The sequence below is a fragment of the Bubalus kerabau genome, chromosome 13, assembly GCF_029407905.1.
Source record: "Bubalus kerabau isolate K-KA32 ecotype Philippines breed swamp buffalo chromosome 13, PCC_UOA_SB_1v2, whole genome shotgun sequence".
In the NCBI taxonomy this organism is placed as follows: Eukaryota; Metazoa; Chordata; class Mammalia; order Artiodactyla; family Bovidae; genus Bubalus; species Bubalus kerabau.
This window is the reverse complement of record NC_073636.1, coordinates 17,960,020-17,983,768: the sequence shown is the minus strand read 5'-3', so window position 1 is coordinate 17,983,768 and position 23,749 is coordinate 17,960,020. Positions and strand designations below refer to the sequence as shown.

The window sequence follows — 23,749 nt, the reverse complement described above, 5'->3', positions numbered from 1 at the left end:
TAAAGCTCAACATTCAGAAAATGAAGATCATGGCATCCGGTCCCATCACTTCATGGGAAATAGATGGGGAAACAGTGGAAACTGTGTCAGACTTTATTTTTCTGGGCTCCAAAATCACTGCAGATGGTGACTGCAGCCATGAAATTAAAAGACACTTACTCCTTGGAAGGAAAGTTATGACCAACCTAGATAGCATATTCAAAAGCAGAGACATTACTTTGCCAGCAAAGGTTCGTCTAGTCAAGGCTATGGTTTTTCCAGTGGTCATGTATGGATGTGAGAGTTGGACTGTGAAGAAGGCTGAGCGCCGAAGAATTGATGCTTTTGAACTGTGGTGTTGGAGAAAACTCTTGAGAGTCCCTTGGACAGCAAGGAGATCCAACCAGTCCATTCTAAAGGAGATCAGCCCTGGTATTTCTTTGGAAGGAATGATGCTAAAGCTGAAACTCCAGTACTTTGGCCACCTCATGCGAAGAGTTGAGTCATTGGAAAAGACTCTGATGCTGGGAGGGATTGGGGGCAGGAGGAGAAGGGGACGACAGAGGATGATTTGGCGGGATGGCATCACTGACTTGATGGACGTGAATCTGAGTGAACTCCAGGAGTTGGTGATGGACAGGGAGGCCTGGCGTGCTGTGGTTCATGGGGTCGCAAAGAGTCGGACACGACTGAATGACTGATCTGATCTGATCTGAATCCCTGTCCAGGACTTGCCAGTATCCATTCCAAGAGTAGGGTTATGTCTTCCAGGTGAAACGAAGATGAGTGTGGAGATTAGACATCATTCTCAGAAAGATCTGCTGGTTCAGAGTTTGAGCAGGTAGAGAAGGAAGAGTAGTGGTCCAGGCCAGGTCTTGATTGTGATTAGTTTTCTGCTCTTGGTGTAATTAGCTTCAATAATTGGAGACAATTATGTTATCTAATGTAGTGAGTTTATGTATTTTATAAATAAATTTAGGTTCAAATTATATAATAGCTGAGATTCTCTAACTTACAAACCACAAAGAACAGCTAATCACCATAACTAACAGTTTCCTGCAACACTTGAATGTTAAAGGTATGAAAAAACACGTTAGATTTTATTTGGAATTCCAAAGTAGTTCCAGCAATAAAGGTCTAGACCAAATTATTCCATTCTTTGACTGTTTCTCCAAGCATTTTGGGGGGCATATTATCTCAGTAAAGCCTCTTAATCCCCTGTGAAATAAGGCAGTAAGATCCCAGTTATGTAGAGGAAGACTTTGAATTGAGAAGTAACTTCTCCAGAATGACGAGCAGTTGGTTACAGAGCTAGGATTTCCGAGTTCAAGAGAGTTTTCATATGCCAAGTTAACTCTAGTTATTTTACTGAGCTATACTGCCCTTAGTTCATGAGTACTTCATTTTCCTTTTCGTTCTCCTTTAATTACATGCTAAATAAAAGTTTGTAGAACTTAGAAACTTGAAATGTATGGGACAATTGAAGTTTTGATATTATCTGTGATATTTTCTGAAATAGTCTAAGACTTTGGTAGTTGTTTTTCATATTGGTATTAAAATATTATCACATTTTTAATGCATAGCATTCGCCAACTGATTTCTGAATATAAAGAAGAGAGACCTAAAACTCCTCCTGAAAACAGCAACCCAGGTAAGTCATCTGACAATGAACTACTCTTGGTGATTCTACCATAGATAAAATAGGAATGAGCAACTTTTAATGATGAAAGAACAATGAAAAAGCATATGTAATTTCATGTGTATATTTTTTAAATTAATTTCATAATAGTCTAGTATTCCGAATTGTTTAAGAAGTTAATTGTACAAAACTAATACAATTATGTAAAGTTTAAAAATAAAATTAAAAAAAAAAAAGAAGTTAATTGTAGGGAAACTTAAAAAATCAGAGACTGTATTATCTTAAAACAAATTCATGTATTTAATCATGGCCCCTAAAATCCTGTATTAGATTTTCTTGTAGATAGAAAAAACTTTTTAAGTTAGTATGATGTATATTTTCTGTATAATCATATTATAGCAAATTAGACTTCTTATAAAAGGGGAACTTTAATTTTTACAAATGGTTTGCAGTTTGTAAATGAATAGTTAGTAGTTCCTGCTACTGCTAAGTCACTCCAGTCGTGTCCGACTCTGTGCGACCCCATAGTAATCTCACTAAAAAAGTTACCATTGTTACAACTGGGAACCTCAACAATAGCTTCCTGGTAGGATACCAAATGATGAACAATAAGAACTGCAAAGCTGAGCCAGTGTGCAGCATACCAGGAAGCGATTATTTTTGAAAGGTACCTACCAATAGTACAGAAGACAGAAAAGCAGTGCCTGGTTGAGAACCAGTTATTTTGCTTATTGTTGCACCAACAAGGTCTCTATTACTGACTTCATTCCTTACAGATCCAAGAAGAGTGAGATAGATGGACTTCATTAGAACCAGATGTTTTCTTCTGTGTGTTGGATAATTATCACGACAGTATAGTTTTTTTAAGAACAAGATGTTCTCTTGCCATTAGTTAAAAGATTATTGTATAAAATATTCACATAGATCAAATTGGGACTCTGCAGACTCTAATAAAAGCACAAAAACACGTCACATTAACAAAAACACCACCATGGCCCCTCGATGTGGCATCTAGCACATTGCACAAGCTGTCTGAGGACACCTTTAACTTAGTAGACCTCTATCTAATCAAAGAGGGCTTCCTAGGTGTCTCAGTAATAAAGAATCTGCCTGCCAATGCTGGAGACGCGGGGTTGATCCCTGGGTCGGGAAGATTCCCTGGAGAAGGAGAGGGCAACCCTCTCCAGTATTCTTGCATGGAAAATCCTATGGACAGAAGAGCCTTGTGGTCTATAGTCCATGGGGTCGCAAAGAGTAGGACATGACTCAGTGATTTAAAAACAACAGCATCCATCAAAGAACTTCTGTAGATTGGTTTTTTGTTGTTGTTGTTTTTTGGTTTTTTTTTTTGAATTTTTAAAAAAACTTTATTGGGGCAAGTTGATTTACAATGTTGTGTTAGTTTCTGCTATACAACAAAGTGAATCGGTTATACGTATACATATCTCCACTTTTTTAGATTATTTTCTCATATAGGTCACTGTATTGAGTAGAGTTCCCTGTGCTATAGAGTAGGTCCTTACTAGTTATCTATAACTTTGATGGTGATTTTTTTTTTTTTGGTTTCGCTGGGTCTGCGTCGCTGCATGAAGGATTTCTCTAGTTAACAGTGAGCAGGGGCTATCTTCGTTGCTGTGCACGAGCTTCTCATTGCGGCGGCTTCTCGTCGCCGAGCACAGGCTCTGGGTGCACAGGGTTCAGCAGCTGCAGCACGTGGGCTCAGCAGTTGGGGCTTGCACACTCCAGAGCTCAGGCTACTCTTGTTCTGGCACATGGGCTTAGTTGCTCCTCTGCCTGTGGCTACTTCCCAGACCAGGGACCAAACCCGCATCCTCTGCATTGGCAGGTGGATTCTTATCCACTATACTACCAGGGAAGTCCTCTTTTTTATCTGTAGTAGTCCGTATGTCAACTCCAACCTCCCAGTTTATCCCTGCCTGCTCCCCAATGTTCGATATCTTGACTGTGAATTTACACAACATAATTATATAGAATTACACACACACAAAGGTGAAATCTGGATAAGCTCTGTGGATTGTACCAATGTCATTTTCTTGGGTTTGATATTAGTTATTTGAGATGCTACCAGTAATCTCCCTGGTAAAACATTTTTTTTTTGGAGGGGGGGTAACATCCTCCCAGTCTGTAATTACCTGCAAAAAAAACTTTAAAAAGTCTATCAGAGATGCATAACAACGTATTTACAGATTACATGATACAGCTCTTAGGTTTGTTTTAAAATATATTCTAGTAATTAAAAAAATAAAACAGTAGAAGACATAGATGAAACAGAATTGAAGAGATGTTGCTAAATGTTGAAGCTGGGTGAATAATACATAGGGAAAACACTAGTTTTGTGTTTGCAGACTTCCCAAATAAAAAATTTTAGACTTTTTATTTAGCTTAGGACTAAGCCTAACTTACACAGCCTTACTCAATGCTGTAACTTTTCCATACAAATTGAGTTCAGTGCTTGTAATTGTTTCATTCACAAAGTTTATTATGACCTTTTATTGCTGCTAAGTCGCTTCAGTCGTGTCCGACTCTATGCGACCCCATAGACGGCAGCCCATCAGGCTCCCCCGTCCCTGGGATTCTCCAGGCAAGAACACTGGAGTGGGTTGCCATTTCCTTCTCCATGTAGTTTGGTTTTACACGTTAGAGGAGACACAGAGATGACATAGAGTCTTGGTCTTCAATATGCTCAGAATAGAATAGAGTTGTCCCTGGTTAATTTCTGTATTTTTATAAACAAAATTTTCAAAGAAAACATTCTTATTTATTTGTTCATTTGTTCACTGAAGAAATCATTGTATGTCTTTTATGTACTAAGCATTGTTCTGATGTCACAGAGTGCAAACATTTAAAAATCACTGCCTGTGCCCTCTAAGCTCAAGCTTGCAGGACTCCTTGCCCCATGGAGTCACTGCATGTGAATCATCCCTCCAGCATCAGATCACGACGACACATGTGAAATGTTGTCCAACAGCACCAGAGTCCATCACTCCCTCCCTCCTTCCATCCCTCCCCTTGTTGATCAGCTTTGGATCTGATGATGTATGCCTTCAACCTGAAAAAGCATGATTTCTATCAACATTTGTCATATAATGGGGAGGATTGATATACTGATATCCCTCACTAGTACACAGCACTGTTTGGGTCATCGTGCTCTTTGTGGTCCAGATACTCTTGAACAATGGAAGGACATAATCTCAGGAGATTATACTTTTAAAATATATTAGTGTGAGTGTATGTGTGTTTGTGTGTATATATATATATATATATTTAAAACTTTAAAAAAAAGTTGAGCTTGTGTGTGCCCTACTGCCTGCTCACCACTACAAGTCTAGTCCCCGTCCTCACCACCCAGTTGACCCCCTTTACCCATTTGCCCTCCTCCACCTCCCTTTCAAGAGATTATTCTTTCTAAACCTAGGCTCACTACATCTTTCATACTTCTGTTGCATCTGGAAAGAGGGCCAGGAAGACTTTGTTTCCTATGTTTTCCCACGCTCTGAAGTTCAGCGTCTGTAGACCAGTCTTCCCTGTAATAGGGCGTTTTCATCCTGAACTGAAGAGCCAGAGAAGTTGTGTTATGTCCCAGCAAGACACTTGTGTTCTCTGTTCACTGCTCCAGGCAATGGAAGTCCAGAAATCCTGTGCTGTTTAAGCGTGCTATTGTCAGCTTATCGTACTGATTCTGTTAATGGTGTAATACCCTTTTCTATCGGTCTCCTAGAGTTTGGTTAGGATTATGGACATTTTAAACAGCAGTTCTTTCTTCTTTTTTTTGTTTTGCATTTGATGAATATAAAGGAGAGGAGTGATTCTTAGGCATTAATGGCCTGCGAGTATAGTACAATCACTATTCCCTCTGGTGTGGTCTCCAGGTATGATCCAGAAGGAATACTTTTAAGCAGAGCATCAGTCTTGAGGTTTTAATAGTCTGTATTTTTCTTTTGTTGATTTAAAATGTGTCTTACTTTTTTCTTTAATAGAGGATGAAAGTTCTGAAGAAGACTCTTTAAGCAGGTAGGATTTTATGGATGTTTTAAAATTGTATTTTTAAGTAAGGGAACACGGAGAAGAGAAACTAATGTTTGCTGAGCGTTCTACTCTGGGTTAGACACTGCATTACATGCTTAACATTTGTGACCTCATAGAGTCGTCACAGCAGCTTTGTAAAGTAGCTGTGTCCTACTTTTACTTAATTAGCCAACTGTGGTTCAGGAGGTTGATGAATTGACCCGTGATTCCATGATTAAAATGAGTTGACCTGTGATTTGACAGCTGGCCTGCTTGGCTCCCACGTCCACTCTCATGTGCCTCAGCAGAGACTGAGAAGTACTGTGTAGCATATAAGTTAAACATATAAATTAGTTCTTTGATTTCTGTCCATTTTAAGTTTCAGACATTGGCAAGAACTCCTGTACTGTTCCAGAGTAAAGGGGAGGGGTGGGGCCATCTCAGTAAGTGGTTTCGCTGCTGAAGGACCAAGACTGCCATTTTTGATGGATGCCATTTATTTAGTCTCTGAACTAGGGGCAGAGAATGGAGAAGGAACAGCATATCTTTCCACTTTGTTTTAAGTCATCAGGTTTGTCCCAGTTTGGGCAAACAAGTGTTAGGTCAATCCACCAATTCGATTTTCAGTTCAGTTATTAGGACTTTTGGTGAAAACAAATTATTTTCAGGCTCCGCCAGTGTATTGGCTGTCACTGTATGTCGTGGAAACCAAGAATGAGTCTTAACTAGATATTTCAATAGTTGGGAGAGATGGAAGCAGAAAAAGGTAATTAAAAACCTTTTAGAGACTTCCCTGGGATTGCAGTGGTTAAGATGGTTAATAAGACCTCTCCTTCCAGGGTAGGCAGTATGGGTTTGATCCCTGTTCCGGAAGCTAAGATCCCACATGCCTCAGGGTCAGAAAACCAAAACATAAAATAGAAGCAACATTGGAACAAATTCAAGAAAGGCTTTAAAAGTGGTCCACATTAAAAAATCTTTTTTTTTTTTTTTTTCAAAGAAAGCTTTTTAAAAACAGAGACTAAGTTTTAATTATGTCAAGAAACTTCATTTAATATGCAGATAGCCAAACTTTGACTTTTTTTTTTTTTAAGAAATGAACTCACTCATTTTTGTTGTGTATGTTTTTGCTCTAAAGGTTTTCCAACAAACCTGGTGTTGATTCATGGCCTACATCAGATGATGAAGACTTAGATTTGGAAACCAAGGTAAAGTGCTCTCTTCTGTAATTAGTTTTCCTGCTCTGAATTTAGTTTCGTATAGCATTTACTCTTAATAGTCAGCAGTGGTGTCCCTCTCACTGTTTTATGTTTGTAATGGAAAGTTGGTGAGAGCAAACCATTTTATAAAAATATGACTAGTTGATTTTTTTTCTTTTTACTTTAGTAAATATTGAAAAGTGAAAGTGAAGTCTCTCAGTCGTGTCCGACTCTTTGCTACCCCATGGACTGTAGCCTACTAGGCTCCTCTGTCCATGGGGTTTTCCAGGCAAGAGTACTGGAGTGGGGTGCCATTTCCTTCTCCAGGAGATCTTCCCGACCCAGGGATTGAGCCCGGGTCTCCCGCATTGTAGGCAGATGCTTTATTGTCTGAGCCACCAGGGAAGTCTCAAATACTGAAGGTGGAGTGAAGGAAAAAGATGGGTTGGAAAGTACATAGTGACAGGAAAAGCGTATGGGGAAAAGCTTTCTTACGATGGAGGAAATACAAAATTTGGTCAAGGATAGAGTCTTACTGTAAACTTTAAACCATACTGACTTGACTTTTATAATACTTATAGTAGATACGATTACTTACTGTAATAATCATGGAATCTTCCTGGAGCTTTTCAGTTCCAAAACTATATAGTTTATATAATCTAGTTTTCTTTCTACCCTTTGACACTATTTTGGTTTCTTAGAAGTGTTAGGAGGGTGCTTTTTTTTTTTTTCTTTCTCTGTTTCTGTCTTTGGCTCTTCATTAAAACTAAAGTAATAGTTGTAATTATGGAAATTTAGAAATTAAAAATCTGTTTCTCAAAATCCATATTATAAAGGGATTCCACTGTGTTTTCTAAAGCATTCCATTAAGAAGATATTCCCATCTTGTTCATCTCGTTGAAGAACACATTTTGCCTAAAATAATAACCAGTTTGTAGAAGCACAGGCTTTTAATAACCGTAAGATAAAACTTAACAACTTCAGATATTTTTGTATTGTAGTAAAAAAAAAAAAAGTCTACTCAAAGTCCTTGTGTCATATTTTAAAATTTCAGATTTCAGACATTTTGTATTATTATTATTTAAATATTCATCTTATAGCCTCTGTATCAGTATAAACTAGTGGAGTTCAGGAAACAATTGTGCATCTCCTGGAGCATGTAACGTATATCTCAAATGTAAGAACCATTTTAATAGTTTTTGAATGTGAATAAATGAAGAGACAAATGGAATCCTACATAATGTTACAGCTAATATACATAATATAGCAGTTAAATCTGTTTGAATTCTAAAAATATGACTTACATTTAGATTCTCTTTTTAATATTTAGGATGTAGAAGTTCAGTTGAGTTATGTTGAAGAAGGAGGTCCTGCACAACAAGAAAATAAATAAGAAAATACGTGATAAAAATGTTACTGTATATTTTTCAGTGTTGTCCAACTGGGAGCTGAGAATTTTAGATGAATATTTCTTGACCTTCTTTTTAGCTCCGTCTTGTATTCCATTAATTTTTTTTTTTCAAACAGCATATTATCCTTAGAATTCTGACTACCAGTCATTGTTCCCAGTGAAATGTTAGTAATATTTCTTTATCAATTCCTTTCTCTCTAGTAATACTTGACAGCATTCAGGTAGTGATAGATGACCATGTGTGGCTAATTGAATGACTTTTTTTAAAGTGGCAAAATTAAACTCTTTATTACAGTATTATTTACAAACAGTTTTAAAGTAATATAAATCACTATTATTAGGGATATACAATGAACAAAAGCCTCTTTTAAATATATGTTTTATATATAATTTATGTTGATATTTTCATAAAACTTGAACAGTGTAGATATATAATTTATGTATTAATAAAAACATATAAAGCACAGGCTTTGTTCATAGTGTATCCTTAACAATACTGATATATTACTGATTTATTGTATATAAATTCTAAATATATATGTTTTTCTACATACCTCATTATACTTATGCTTTTCTTTTTTTTTTCTTAAGTTTGTACTTCACTAGGCATATCTCACTTTTTCCTTTCTTTTTCCTCCCCTACCTTTTGTCATTTTTAATATTTACTGTTAACCTAATTTTTTCTTGCAGAATACATTTCTTAAGTGTCTGTCGTTTGAGTCCATCTCTCTCTGCCTCTATTGTTAACATGTTTGCTTATGGCTTTCTGTTTAGAGTGTTTGTGGCTTTCATTCATGATCATTGCCCTACATATTTACTCTTATTTTTTTCCCTCTTTCTTAGAATGAGCTGAATTTAAAAAGTCATTTGTCTTTAGCTCTTTGACAAACAGAATAGAAATAACTTTTCCTGTTTGCAGTTCTAACCCATTTAAATAAGGTTCTGCTAAAAACTAAACTTTCATATTTCCCTTCCCAAGTGATAATTTATGCATATAGAAATCATGCAAGCAAATTTCAAAACGTAGCAACTAATTTAAATAGCTTAGTTTTTCAGACATAGTACTCTAAAGTATTGGGGATAAATTTTTATTCTAGAACATTGTGGTAGAGAAAGTAATCTAGTAGGTGTCATAGTATTTGTATATCAGTATATTAAGGGTAAGGAGAGGAACATCTGGGGCTTCCTATGTCATCTGTCAAAATCCTTACCCCATGAGAAGGTTAGTCAGTGGCAGAACTGGGATTTGAATCCACATCTGAATGACTCCAGAGCTTGTGCTCTTTGTGTTAGATCATAGAGTAATGGGGGATGTTATAATTATTTTATTAAATTTGACTCTTATTATTCTTAAAGTTCTTATTTTCTTCTCCAGAATGTCCTGAAACCAAACTTAACAAAGCTAATGAATGCTTCTCAGCAATCCAAGAGAAACAGTAAGTTATCGAAGACTGTCCTCCTGGTTTTATTCACTGATTTGAAATTACAGATGTTCTCATGTACTCTCCCTTGTTTTCACTGTAGTAGAAGCAAAATGTGGCATTGTGAGACCAGAGAGTACAACCTTCTCTGAGGACAATGATTCTGATAGTGAAATTGAAGATGTGGTTGAAACCGTTCCCGAACCATCATCTGTAGTCCAGGACTTCTCTCATCCTGCCTTCCCACCGGCTGAGCCTCTTCCACAACCTCTCAAGTCTCTTGCGGGCCTTGGTCTCACAAAGGCAAGTTGTTTTGTTTGTAACTCTTTTTTCCCTGTACTTTTTCACATGCCATTCACATGTCATGTCCCCTTATATGACAAAAAGGATCCTACCACAGAAATGAAAGCCTTCAAAGTCATGATACAAAATGGTGCGATGATAAGAGCAATATATGTGCATGATTCAGATTTATAAATGTTGGCATACTAAGTATGCTATTATGAAAGAAAAAAATTACAAAGCAATTAGGAAGAACAGCTAGATGAATATGAAGATGGGGAAGGGGATGAACGGGAAGAATTCATTTAAGAAGGACAAGATGAATATGAAATGGAATGAGGGTCAGGATAAGACAGATTATTACACAAACACAACAGAAATATTGGGGGTATGTCAGATGAGGAACTCTATATTATAAATATGAGAAGAATTATTTCAAATTCAACTTAAGAGGAGACAGTGAGGTCGTGGAAAAACAATGCTTATACTCTTTTGAATGACATATAGCTGATTTTTATGAAGAACTGAAAGAAAATTTGTTCCTTACCTTTTTTGGTGGTTGTTTTTGAGGTTGGTGATGGTTCTGGTTTTTTTAATTGCAGTATAATCAGTTTACCATATTGTGTTAGTTTCAGGTGTACAGCAAAGTGTCTTGGTTATACTTATATATGTATATATGGCTTCCCTGGTGGCTCAGTTGGTAAAGACTCTGCCTGCAATGCGGGAGACCTGGGTTCAATCCCTGGGTCGGGAAGATCCCCTGGAGAAGGAAATGGCAACCCACTCCAGTATTCTTGCCTGAAAAACTCCATGGACAGAGGAGCTTGGTGGATTACAGTCCATGGTGTCACAAAGAGTTGGACACAACTGAGGGACTAGCACACACACATGTATGTATATATCTATGTTGAATATAGTTCCCTCTGGAAGTTCATTTCAATTTGAAGTGATTTGTCTTTTTGAAAAAATTCTCGCTTTGAAAGTAATGAAGCAATATCTTCTATTTAATATAGCAAAACTTTAGTTCATAGACAATTCAAGGTGAGTTCTGTTTTAGGCCTTAGCAGATTTATTACGATTTAAGAATTTTTGGCCTTTCTGTTTCTTGTGGTTTCTAACTTACTGTGATAAATACTTAATGTACTTAACTAATTTATCTTACTGTTTGGTATAATCTTGGTGGGTGTTTTAGATCTTTTTGAAAATAAAGAGGAAATAAATAAGCATTTTATCTAGTCTTTTTAATAAAGTTATAATTTATAATTATATAAATGAGATTCTTACTCTCTCTTCATTAAATGAGAAAAATTTCAGCTGCAATAGTCTTAAAGAAAAAATGTAGAACTTTTTGCTAAAGAGATTCTAATTTGTCTTTTCCTAATATCTACATGTAATGGCACTTACAGTAAATGAATGAAATCATAATTTATGATTTTTTTCCCATTATACAGACTACTTGTTATTATAAAATCATAAGGAAAGAAAAATTACCAACAGGGTTTAAAAATTATCTCTGGAAGATAATTTTTTACTTTTTAAAATATCTCTAGCCATATGTATACTCCATGTTATTCTTAAGAAACTTTATATTAACTTCAGTATTTATAGGTGTTAAACTAACCTGTCAATTCTTTGTTATACATATGAAACTAACATATAAATTCTTTTGTATCCAAAACTCAGAAATTGTGGTTACTTGATTTTTTTAGTTTGTTTGTTCTTTCCTGATATGAAGTTTGAGCCCTGCTTGATAATCATAGATGTGTTTGAAAACCTTTATATCTCCAGCTAGGATAATCATAATTTTACTACTATTTTTAATATCTAGATAATTCCTTCAATCTTTACCTACTATTCCAGAAGGCACAGATAGGAAATTAGAGTTGTTAGTGTGCTGTTTACAGGGAAATAAGAAGAAAACCTTGTGAATTTTCAAATAGGGTTTTATATTTTTTTCTTACCTCATAGTAGTTCTTTCTGTCTTTCTTTCTTTATTTTAATATACCCACTCCAGTATTCTTGCTTGGAGAATCCCAGGGACAGAGGAGCCTAGTGGGCTGCTGTCTATGGGGTCGCACAGAGTCGGACACGACTGAAGCGACTTAGCAGCAGCAGCAGCAGCACTTTAAAAGGACTCATAATTCCATACTCACATAAGCATTTCTCATCTACAATTTAAAACTTGTCTTTTAAGATCACTTTTAAAAAGGAGTCTTCTTGTAGCATCTTGAATTGGTGTTTTACTATTAAACCTTTTCATTACACTCAAAAATGCTTATTATTATAAAATCCTAGAAATGAATATTTGCATATATTTATAAAAGTATATTTTTATGTCCTTGAAACAGATGTTAAAATATATAACTGAAAATTTTAATGTCATAGTTTTCTTCCCCTGGTATTGTTTTATTTTCAAAAGTTCAGAATTCTGCATAGATTTGCATTAATTATACCAGGTTAGCATATTTTACAAATAGTTATCTTAACAGCTATGCTTTTCCTGAATAAGGCTATCTATTTCTAATCCAAAGGAATTTATCCAAATCCTTTCTTCTGAGTCCCTTGCGTGCCTCAGGTTAATTCATTCCTCCCCAAACTGAAGGCCTTGTTCCTGACGCTTCCCTCGTCCCTGACTCTTTGTGAGCCACACTGTCGTCCGTTTTCCCCATCCTAGTAGACAGCATCACTGAAATGCCACAGCAGGAAAGATCCCAGACGCCAAACTTCCGTGAAATTACTGCATCCAGTCACTCAGCAAGTTCAGTATTTTCTACGTGCTCATCATTTTTCATGTCTTATTATCATAATCCACTTTCTCACCTATAATCTTGAAATATTCTTTTCAAGTTTTGCTTCCCTGATGTTTATGTTGCTGCCAGAGTAATCTTTTCTAAAATATGTTTGTCAGTCTGTTCATTTCTCTTGGCTTTGCATTTTGTTTTAGAATGATTTTTACTGTTTTTATTTGGCTGTTTTTAAAGCCAAATTCAACTTTTTAATGACAGGTTCATGGAAACTCTGGGTGATGTGCAGTGTTTAGTTTGCTTCCTGTCCACTCTGGAGCATTGCTTGTAGTGTGTTTTTTTTTTTAATAATTCTGTCCTGTAAAATAATATCATGTTTGCTACTCCCTGGTGCAGTGTAGTCTTTCCCCTTTCATTTGAAAAAAAGCATGGCACCAAATAAAATAAAATATATTTGTGATGATGTAACCCTTTACTTGTGTAGTAGATTCCTGTCACGTGAAGAAAAAAGATGACTCTTGCTTTCTGCCATTTGATCCCGGTCCTTCCGTTTTGTCTCTCTGTAGGGTTCCCAGTAACTGGGCTCTAGTTTTCCACATGACTTATTCACACTGTTTCACACCTCGTCCTTTTCCTGGGCTGCCCTTCCCAGAATCTCCCTCACATCCCGGCTCTGTACTCTGTCTTCTGAGACATAGCCCTTTGTCACAGCCTGTCTTGAGCTTCACGGGTTCACCTACCTCCGCTCTCCTTTGTGCCCTTCCTGTGCTCTATCTGCTTCAGTTGCAGAGCTGTTGAAAAGCTGACACTTTTCTGCCCTCTTGTTTGTTTTCACGTGTCTCTGCCTTGCCTAGAACACAGAACAGAATTGCTCTTTTCTTTATATTTCTAACTTCTCCAAGGACAGTGTCTATGATTTCTTAGACAACAGTGAATGTCATCTTACTGATTGACTGAATGACCAAATAAATGAATATGTTTCCTGAAGTTGGGTTTTTGTTTTATTTTGTCTTGTTTTTATAGGAAGGAGCCACAAAGCCAGAGATTGTAGACAAAGAAAGTGATACAGATATTATCGAAAGGGCTCCACAAGAGCAAATAAATCATGACCATTTGAGTTCTGTTGATGGAACACACAAAAATAATAGAAGTGGTAAGTTAGTGAATGTCTGTGGATTTTTTTCCATGCTTAAAAGCTCAAATAAAAACCTTTAAAGTGCATAGATGGAAATATGGCATCCATTTCTTTTTAAGTGTGGTTCTTTTGCTTTCTTTCTTCAGAAGTGTCCCAAGTACTACCAACTTTTACTTCCTGAAAGTGCTTCAACCCTCTGAAATTCTTTTCCACTAGTTCATTTTATTGAACTATTTGTGGATAGAGATAGAAATATATGTATTAAAATTCATACTAGTAAATGTTCTCATTAATGTATCTGTGATTCCATTTTACAGATATGATGTCAGCCTTAGGTTTGGGAGAAGAGGAAGATATAGAATCACCTTGGGATTCTGAGGTACTGTCTTCTGTTATTATTTTGAAATGTAAACAACTGGGTGATGTAAAAACAAAAGCAGAAGATGCTGTGACTTTCTCACCTTAGCATTTGCCCATCAAAATTTTTTTATTTTTAATCTGACTTTAATCTTTATTTTTAATTATTGATTTTTAATCAATAAGATAATTCTGTGCTAAATACTACCACATAGTACACTTTAGTTAATTTTCAAGGTTTACGTAATGAAATCAGTGTATTATGGAAATCAAGGCTTAGAAGTCATAAGGAATCTGTTTGTGTTCTGAAGTTATATTTATCTAAAAACTGAAGCATTGTTCCAGGTGAGTCTATGATCAAACGTTCCTTTCTTTCTCCCTCTCTTCCTTTCTTCCTTCGATTTTTATTGGAGTACAGTTGATTTACAATACTGTGTTAGGTTCAGTGTGCAGCAAAGTGAATCAGTTATATATCTGTCTATATATATCAGCTCTGTTTTAGATTCTTTTCCTATATGGGCCATTACAGAATAGTGAGTGGAGTTCCCTGTGCTGAGCAGTAGGTCCTTAGTTATCTGTCTTATACACTGTGGTATGTAGTGTGTTTGTGTCATCCCCAATCTCCCAAGCAAATGTATGTTTTTGAGAGGGCCAGAGAGAAACAGGTTAAATTGTGGTTTCTTACCACGTCAACATTGAAAAGATAGTGCTTGAAACTTGAAAGTATTATTACATTTGGATTGTCAAGTTAATCTGCAGGGAACATTTCAAGAGAAGCAAAAGCATAGGGAATAGTAAGAAATACGTGGTATAATAACAGCAGTTAGCTTTGCTTTGTGATGTATTAGTAAGTACAAACCATTTTGGATAGTTTAACCAGCACATGCAGAGAACCTTTATGGCAGCTGTATGGTAAAGTAACAATGCTCTGCTTGAAGGTGGCAGCTACGGAAGGAGATGAGAAGGGCCTGATCTCTTAGATGCGGGTAGCCACTGCCTGGTGATACAGCACCGTGTTTGAAGTCAGCATCCTGAATCTGTCACGTAGCAGCTGTGGGATCTTGGCAAACCTGTCTTAACCGGGTTAAATGTAGGCAGTTTTTAAAAGTAGGATATTTTCTTCAAAAGGAATTAGGAAATCTTCCTGCAACTCAGTATTAATTTTAACAGAGTGTCTCTGAGAGCCTTCCACGGAAGTATGTGGATCTTTTATCTGGAGCTGCTGGTCAAAGAGGAAAAAATACGTTAAATGAACAAGTAGAAGGTAAGAACTATATTTTATAGAGAAGTCATTTGACAGAATGTTGATATAAAATGGAAATGCTGATATATTCTAATAGGCAAAGAAAATCACCTGTCAGATGTGTAGTGAGGTAAAAGACGAGAAAAGGAGGGAAATAGTGTATCTTATCAGGTGTCAGCCACAGATTAAATTGAGAATCATTTAAGGAGCTAAGTTATTTAGCTCCTGGACTTCCTTGGCGGTCCAGTGGTTAGGACTCTGTGCAGTTTAGAGTCTCCAGTGCAGGGGGTGCTGGTTCGATCCCTATTCAGGGAACTAAGGTTCCATTTGACACACGGGCCAAAAAAGTAAAAAATTAATTCTGTTTCAAGATACTCTATTGACCTAAGGAAGGTTAAAAAAACAAGAGGGAATGAAGGATGAGAGAGGCAGAGGGTGTAGGGAGGAAATGAAGGAAAGGAAGCACAGGTCTGTGGGGGAAGGGGACAATAAGTAAGATAACGCTTTAGAAAAAGAGAGAGTATTTGATATGGACAATGCATTTGAAGTGAGCTTCCAGCACCAAACATGTCAGAGAAGAACAGCAAAGCTTTCCCCTCTTCCTGTTTTCCTCATTGTTAGGAAGGCATTCAGGATTGCAGTCCCTGGGCGTGCAGAGCTGTGTGTTATCCTCTGTGGAGGACACGGGCATAGGTGCTCAGCTGTAAATGTTTGCAAATTGGTGTCATAGAAATGTTGCTGCTTTATAGGATGGTGTCACGTAGGCCAACAAAAGAGAACTAGAAAGAAGGAGCGAGCAGAGGGCATGATAGGGAGATCAAGGAACCTACAGCCTGATAGTCCACTGGAAAGTTTCCAACTTGTAATGCAGTTTCACTTTGGGGGGAAGTGTTAGAGTGAGGAAGTTGAGGCTAAGATTTCAGGAGAATAAGTTGAAGTAATGTAGAAGCAGACTCAGTATAGACCAGAGTTTCTCAGATTTTAACTAGTAACCTGGGGACCTTGTATGAAGTGCACATACTGAGCAGGAAGTCTGAGAATCTGTGTTTCTAATAAGCTCTCCGAGTAGCAAGGGTGTAGCCTTACATTTAGAGAAATCTGGAAGTAGAGCTTTGGAGAGTTCAGGACATAACAGGATCTAGGAAAAGCATTATTTTGTTTTTCTTTCTAAACGTGTCTATAGCCAGAGGGAAGCAAAGAGTTGAAGTAGCAATTACAGGTGTAAGATACCATTGCTAAGCAAAGAGGGAAAAAGAAGTGGTGGGGATGATCCATACAAAGAATGTAAAGGGGGAGGAATTCAGACCACAGATCCAGAGATTACCCTTTACAGAGGAAAGAATCTAGTGAAAGGACAAAGGGAGGAAAGTAAGGCCTTAGGGAGGTGAGTTTGGAGTTGAGGAAACTTGAAGGAACTCCTTCTAGATGGCTTCAGTGTATTTGCCATGAGAAGAGATAAGATCATTGTTGCTCCAGAGAATACTGGAGGTGGGAGGGGGTGCTAGAAGTGGGGGAAACTCCAGCCACTCCAAATACCTATCAGGCATCAAAGATATAGGTTGTATTGGTATTTGTTATTCAAATTAGATTAATGTGAATAGGGGGGCATTGACTTTTTTTGACAGTTGTTTCACAGAACTCCTTTGAAGCAGTAGCATGGTGTACCAAACCAAACTAAGTTTTGAAACAAAACAGATTAATAGGGTTCATTCCCTAAATACTAGAATTATTAATTTTTGATAAGTACTATACTGATTTTGAAATATGCAAAATTTTTAATATCTAATAATTGTGTGACAGTTAAATTTATTATTTCCTTTTTGATAATTGTATTTCAATATTGAGAACTTACTATGCATTATTTTCTAGATGTGTCTTATATACCTTCTTGCATGATTGGATCGAGAAACTTTAAGATGGCTAAACTAGAGGAGCCAAGACATGTAGGCATACCAGTAGCCCACATGGGTATGAAAAAAAGTGAATATTTTTATGAACCATTATTCTACAAGTGTGTATCCCAGTTAATCAGTTCATTACTCTTTCTCTGATGAGAAATGAATTATGCATTCAGTTGAACTGTCATCCCAGCTGTACACTTCTTAAATGACTGGACAGATTGAAGAACATGATAAATACTTGTAGTATAATGGTGGAAATGATACTGCTGTATTGCATTCAAGATAATGCTGTTGCATTTTCCCATCTACTTTCACATTTATCTTCTTGGGGTCATGATTTATTCTGATTAACATCACTTTTCTCATCAGTCGGCATGTTCACGTGTGTGCACTTTAATATTTTATAAAGTCATTGAAAATGTAATGTTACTTTTGAAATCTTAACTGCATGTTTTGTTAAACCTTTATTTCTATTTTTTCTTCACTCTCTATAGTGGATTCGTAGTGTGTCTTGCTGGTGTCCTAACATCCCCCTGAAAACAAGACACTGAAACCGAATGTATTCACTGCCAAGGCTGAGCACAAGGATTTCTGCTCAGTACTAACTCTGCATGAATGTAAAGTTGGCTTTCATATTTACATGTAATTAACTCTTATGTCCCTTTTGCCTTTTAGATTCTCCTGAGAAATATCATAACGTGAAGGTAAAATCGTTTATGTTTTTATCTTAAATTATGAACTGTGGATTGTATCAAAGGTACATTATTAATCAACTTGTTTCCAAACCCATTCAGCCTGCAGTCTTAGTGAAAGATTCTGTTCCTAATAAAACAGTCGGAATGAAGGATTTACAAACATCCACTTCAGGTAAATTTTGCAATACACATGTAACTCTGAAAAGAGGGACACTGAAGTATTTGAAATGCTCAGTCTTCATACTGCTGACTTTTTTTTGCAAATTTAATTGAAGCATTTGACATACATAAGGCAAGTGTTATTATTGGTATCCATGTTTTGGAAAAAAAGATACATACAGGCATAAGAACAAGAAATTTTTAAAATGTAAACTTGAACTCAATATGTTTCTGTATATGTTTCAATACCCTGAAGTCCTCACTTTGGAATCTGTATACTTCTTAGGGATTCTCAGAAATTAATTATTAGATCCTAAGATTTTTCCAGTGTCCAAAAATGCTTATTTGAGCTCTGACCTTTACCTAGAGTAAAGCTTCTCTTGCTAATATATCAGTTGTATTTCAGCTTATAATTATTTCATTTTAGTGTTGTTACACAGATGAATGTAGGCCAGCCAGATGTTTTGTTTAGCAGACTTTGTGTGTGTGTGTGTTTGTGGTGTCTTTGATTATTAGAAGTAGGGGAAGTACTCATACTTTAATGGCTTTTTGATAGACATAATCTTTTAAAACAGTGATTCTGAAAGTTTTGGCTTTAGGATCCTTTTATACTTCTAAAAATTATTGAGAATGCCATGGAACTTTTGTTTAAGTAGGTTGTATTTATTAATGTTCACTGTATTGGAAAACAAAGCTGAAAAACTTAAAATACAAGAACACAGAATCATAATGGCTAATTCCATTTGTCATTAGAGTTATAATATCACATATCATGTCTCTGAAGAACTCCACTGTGCACTCAGAATGAGAATGGAAGTAACATTTAGTGTTGTTGTGAAAATAGTTCTGATCTCTTGGACCCCCTGACCCAATGGGTCTCTGGACTTCAGGGAGTCTCTGGAGTCTCAGGGCACACTTTTAAACAGTTTTAAAGTGTTGAAGTGGTTAGATGTGAAATGATAAAGGGGGCCTTGAGTTGAAACGGGGTTTAAAGTTTCACTTTTACATTTCTTGCTTGTTTCTTTGACTTCTCTTAAGAAATGTAGACCTGACAGCTTTTTTTCTTTTTAAAGCAAACATTTTTGTGTTGTATTCATTCTTGTCTCATGGTTTTCTGTGCTCTTTGGATCCAGTGTGGTCCTCGACTTATCCTATTTTCACATGGAAACAATTACTCACACACAAGCCTATCATTTCTTATATAAGTTGATGATGTTTATCCAAGGCTTAAAAAATGGGTTCTGAAGATATTGATACATTGAGAAAAGGCTGTCTCATTGTAATTAAAGTTATTGGTGGTGGTGTTCAGTCCCTAAATTGTGTCCAACTCTTTGTGACCCTATGGACTGTAGCACGCTAGGCCGCCCTGTCCCTCACCGTCTCCCCGAGTTCGCCTAGTCATGTCCACTGAATCAGTGATGCTATTCAACCATCTCACCCTCTGCTGTCCCCCTCTCCTCCCCTCAGTCTTTTCCAGCATCAGGGTCTTTTCCAGTGAGTTGGCTCTTCACATCAGGTGTCCAAAGTATTGGAGCTTCAGTTTCAGCATCAGTCCTTCCAGTGTGTATTCAGGGTTCATTTCCCTTAGGATTGACTGGTTTGATCTCTTTGCTCTCCAGGGACTCTCAAGAGTCTTCTCTAGCATCAGTTCTTTGGCACTCAGCCTTCTTTACGGTCCAACTCTCACATCCCTCTGTGACTACTGCAGAAACCATAGCTTTGACTGTGCAGACCTTTGTCGGCAAAGTGATGTCTTTGCTTTTTAATACATTGTCTTGGTTTGTACCATTAATTAAGGTAGTACTATTCAATAAAAGTGTTTTTAAAACCATGGTCTCTAGAACACACAATATTGTCATGCATAATTAAGTGTAAAATAAATGCCATAAATTTTGTTAATAAAATATTTGTATGTTGGGGAAAAATAATTATTAACAAAGTTCTTACGGAATACAGAATATGTAATAGAGATTGAGTGAATCAAAGTAAGTAATACTAGAAAATTAGCGAGTAGAAAAAATGAGACACTAGTTAACGTCTCTTCATGAATGGCAGTGGAGTGCAAGATATAATAAGCTCTGAAGGACGAGTGAGTGAGGGGAGAGGAGGACATGGAACTGATTCTCTGAAGTAAGACTTTTCAAGTTAGTCAGAGTAGTATTCTTATTGACATTCTAATAAATGGAAACTGTTTTCAGGTTTTTCAGATTCCGATTCTCCTAGTTTGAGCCTCAATAATGAGACTTATTAAAGAGCGGGGCATTTAAAAGCTGGTCAGTGTCCACCGGTGTCGCAATCAATGACCAAAAATCAGTCAGCATCCACAGAATTTGGACAGATGACTGTAATAGATAAAAGATGACTATTGGAGCGGTGTTTCTGGGGAATTACACGCTCCATGACCTGTGCCAGTTTCAGCTGCCAGAAAACAGAAAAAGCAAACAAGGTAATGCAGAAGCCCAGGGCACCCAGCTGTGGGCCACCTGGGCACGGCCTAACCATTATTCTGACGGTTTCAAATTAGATTTTGTGGCAAAACCTACCTTGGGCTGATTCCTTTTTTGCAAGCTACAGCCAAGCAATACCTCTTAGCAAGGTGTTTGCATTCTCCCTCTGACCATAGTAATACAATAAATACTAAGAGAGTTAGAAGAAAGTAAGTTTGTTTAGCCTTTTATTTAGCATACAGCTGAGAGTGAGTAGCAGGATTATATTTAGAACTCGAACTAGTTGGGAGACCTAGGTAGACATCTAGAGATTGCCTTCTCAAAATGTAACTTCATAGCAATATTGAAGGAGTGCTGTATCATTTAAAAGCAGTATATAGAAAGTCAATTCTGATTCTACTAGGATGCCCAGTCTATTGAGTAACCATGTCTAATATGTGTTGTCCATAAATACCAATTAATTTAGCACCTTTAACCAGTCATATGGTCAGAGCTATAGTAAGAAATCATATACTGTTTCTTTTTTTCACACCTAGTTTTTTCTTTTCTATCCTCACCTATAGGGTTAACTTTGCATTTACAAAAGATTCTCAGTTATTTCCTAGAATAGTGACTACAAGCTATAAACTCAAAGTGTTTTTTTTTTTTTTTTAATCTATAGAAGTGACTTGTTTGCCCTTGTTTCTCCATTAGCTTGGTATGTCCACGAAACACAAATTCAGATAAAGCCTATCCAGTCCCTTCAACAGAGGAAGATGGGAAATAGGAAAACTACAAAATAAATAGAAGCGACTTCAGACCGTTCATGTAGATCGTTTCTCATCTCAGTCGATACCTTTTATAAAGTAACCAGCAGAGTCTACTCCTTCAGGGCCCCTGGATTTGTATGTTTATTCATTTCATAATGATTTATTCTATACTGGACTCAGAACATTTTATATCCTAAATATTTCTGGAAATGCTCCCCCAGTTCAGGCCTGCATCACCTTTGTTTTTTTCCATTAATAATGCCTTCAGATTCATCTCCCTCCATTTGTATGCCCTTCAAATTCATTCCTCTTGTAGCATTTAGAGTCACCTCTCTCAAAAGCAAGTGTGACCGTGAACCACTCTTCAAATCACAGTAATGTCCAGGCAGCATAAAGTGACACGTGAGGCTGTCATAATCTGACTTCTGCCTGACTTTTCATCTCTCGCCCTTTCTGTCGTCTGCTGTGGAGTTCTGAATTGCTGGTGATGCCCTCCTGACCTGTCCCTGTACTTTCTCAGATATTCACCTTGTTGTGTGTGTGCTTCTCTCCCCGTCTTGTTACAGCCTTGCATGCCTTCCCTCTCCTTCCCTTGGACTGTGTGAGTCTCCGCTCAGGCATTATCTCTAGAATTCCCTGACATGTTTTATCTACATTTTTCTTTAAACTCCAGAGTCTAGTACAGAGCAGAAAGCTGATAAATAATTAATGAATAAAATAAATGAGGACTAAAAAGTGATTTTTAAGAGCTTGTCCTGTGCAGTTTAGGAGCCAAGAAGATAGACATGTGAAAAAATAATTTACAATTCAGGTGATGAAGATACACTAGAAAAATCTATAAAGTACTAAGGTAGCTATAAGGAAAGGGATACCTGTTTATCTGAGGAAAGATAGCTGTAATCAAGGACAACTTCACAAAACAGGTTGAGTCTTAAAAGATGAAAAGTAATTTGTCAGAAGAGTACAAGGTAGCATTTCAGATTAAGGAATTGATAAAAGCATAAAAAGTAAGAGGAATTTTGTAAACCATGAATAATGTTGCAGTTGAAACTTGGCATGTTGTTAAAAAGGTACTGTTAGGAAGTAGATAAGAGAATGTATTGTGACTTTATATGTCTGTCCTGTATTTTGAAATTTTGTTTGGTTTCTGATTGTTTTCTTCATTGATGTTTGGATGATATTGTGAATGAATCTTTGAGCTGTTTGTGTGCCCATATCCTGGTGACATCTGGTATTTTCCAAATTGTTTGTTGAAATTTTAGATCGTTGGAAGTATGTCTTAAAGAAGTAAATATTCAGTTGAAGATTAAGATTGATTTAAGATGTCATTTGATACAGTGTTTTAAATCTATGTTTTAAATAAAGATTATTGTCTTTTATCAAAATATTCTAAGTAATTTTAACTAAACATACAGATTTGTCGGCAGAACTAGACTTAGAAATGACATCAGAGGAAGAAGAAGAAAAACCTGTTGGAGATGAAAACCATTCCCAGGTATGTAAAAATGCAAATTTAAATTTCTGGTTTAATACTGTTTCCTGTGCTTCAACAGCATAATACAGTGTGTAACAGAGGTCATAACAAATAAAATTACCTTTCAAAATTAGCCTTTTAGAATCAATAGATAATAATTTAATAGTTTTTATGGCACCTTAATTATTAAGGTTAGAATCTTAATATTGTTAGAATCTATTATACTTATAGTTTGTTTTTGGAATTGAGGGAAAAAAATTTCCTGACTGTTGTTTACTCTTCCATTTTTATAACTTCATTGCATGATTATGAAGGTGATATCAAATACTGAATTGTAAGAGTAAACAGTTGAAATTATGAACAATATGACAATGATGATCCCTGACCTAGATACATGTAGAGAGAAATCATTCCCAGTGGTTCAGGGTTTTCCATTGAAATTGCCAGTCAGTGATGCCACGATGAAAGAGTCATTCTGTCTGTGATCTTGGTGTAATTGATTAGGGATGTACATTCAGGGAGAGAGTGGGGTCATAGAATTAACCCAGTTACCTATTAAGAGAATCAAAGCTTCCAGATTGGACCTTTGTTGTTAGGGCACAAATAATAACTTTCTAATTTATCTCATTTTGGGGTGAGAAATCAATAAATATTACAAAAAATGCTTTATCCACTTTCATTGGTGGATTTTAGAATATAATATAACTGAATGTAGGGCCTTCTTTGGTAGCTCAGCTGGTAAAGAATCCACCTGCAATACAAGAGACCCCAGTTCATTTCCTGGGTCAGGAAATTCCCCTGGAGAAGGGTTCAGCTACCCACTCCAGTATTGTTGGGCTTCCCTGGTGGCTCAGATGGTAAAGAATCCACCTGTAATGTGCGAGACTT

The 23,749-nt window shown here is 36.6% G+C and overlaps 1 protein-coding gene across 5 annotated transcripts in view; it reads left to right on the top strand.

Annotated features, from left to right (window-relative positions):
- LOC129625374 (ankyrin repeat domain-containing protein 26-like) overlaps positions 1-23,749 on the top strand; it is a 69,351-nt gene that overhangs the window by 10,623 nt on the left and 34,979 nt on the right. For 2 of the 5 annotated variants that reach the window (XM_055543610.1, XM_055543613.1), the window contains exons 5-16: positions 1,563-1,630; positions 5,617-5,650; positions 6,783-6,852; positions 9,630-9,690; positions 9,779-9,978; positions 13,725-13,854; positions 14,154-14,215; positions 15,364-15,457; positions 17,306-17,404; positions 18,013-18,041; positions 18,132-18,204; positions 22,803-22,882. In XM_055543610.1, coding sequence (XP_055399585.1) covers positions 1,563-1,630; positions 5,617-5,650; positions 6,783-6,852; positions 9,630-9,690; positions 9,779-9,978; positions 13,725-13,854; positions 14,154-14,215; positions 15,364-15,457; positions 17,306-17,404; positions 18,013-18,041; positions 18,132-18,204; positions 22,803-22,882 — 1,000 coding nt within the window. Of the gene's footprint in view, positions 1-1,562; positions 1,631-5,616; positions 5,651-6,782; positions 6,853-9,629; positions 9,691-9,778; positions 9,983-13,724; positions 13,855-14,153; positions 14,216-15,363; positions 15,458-17,305; positions 17,405-18,012; positions 18,042-18,131; positions 18,205-22,802; positions 22,883-23,749 lie in introns of all 5 variants that reach the window. The other 3 variants (XM_055543611.1, XM_055543609.1, XM_055543612.1) reach the window with 2 other exon arrangements.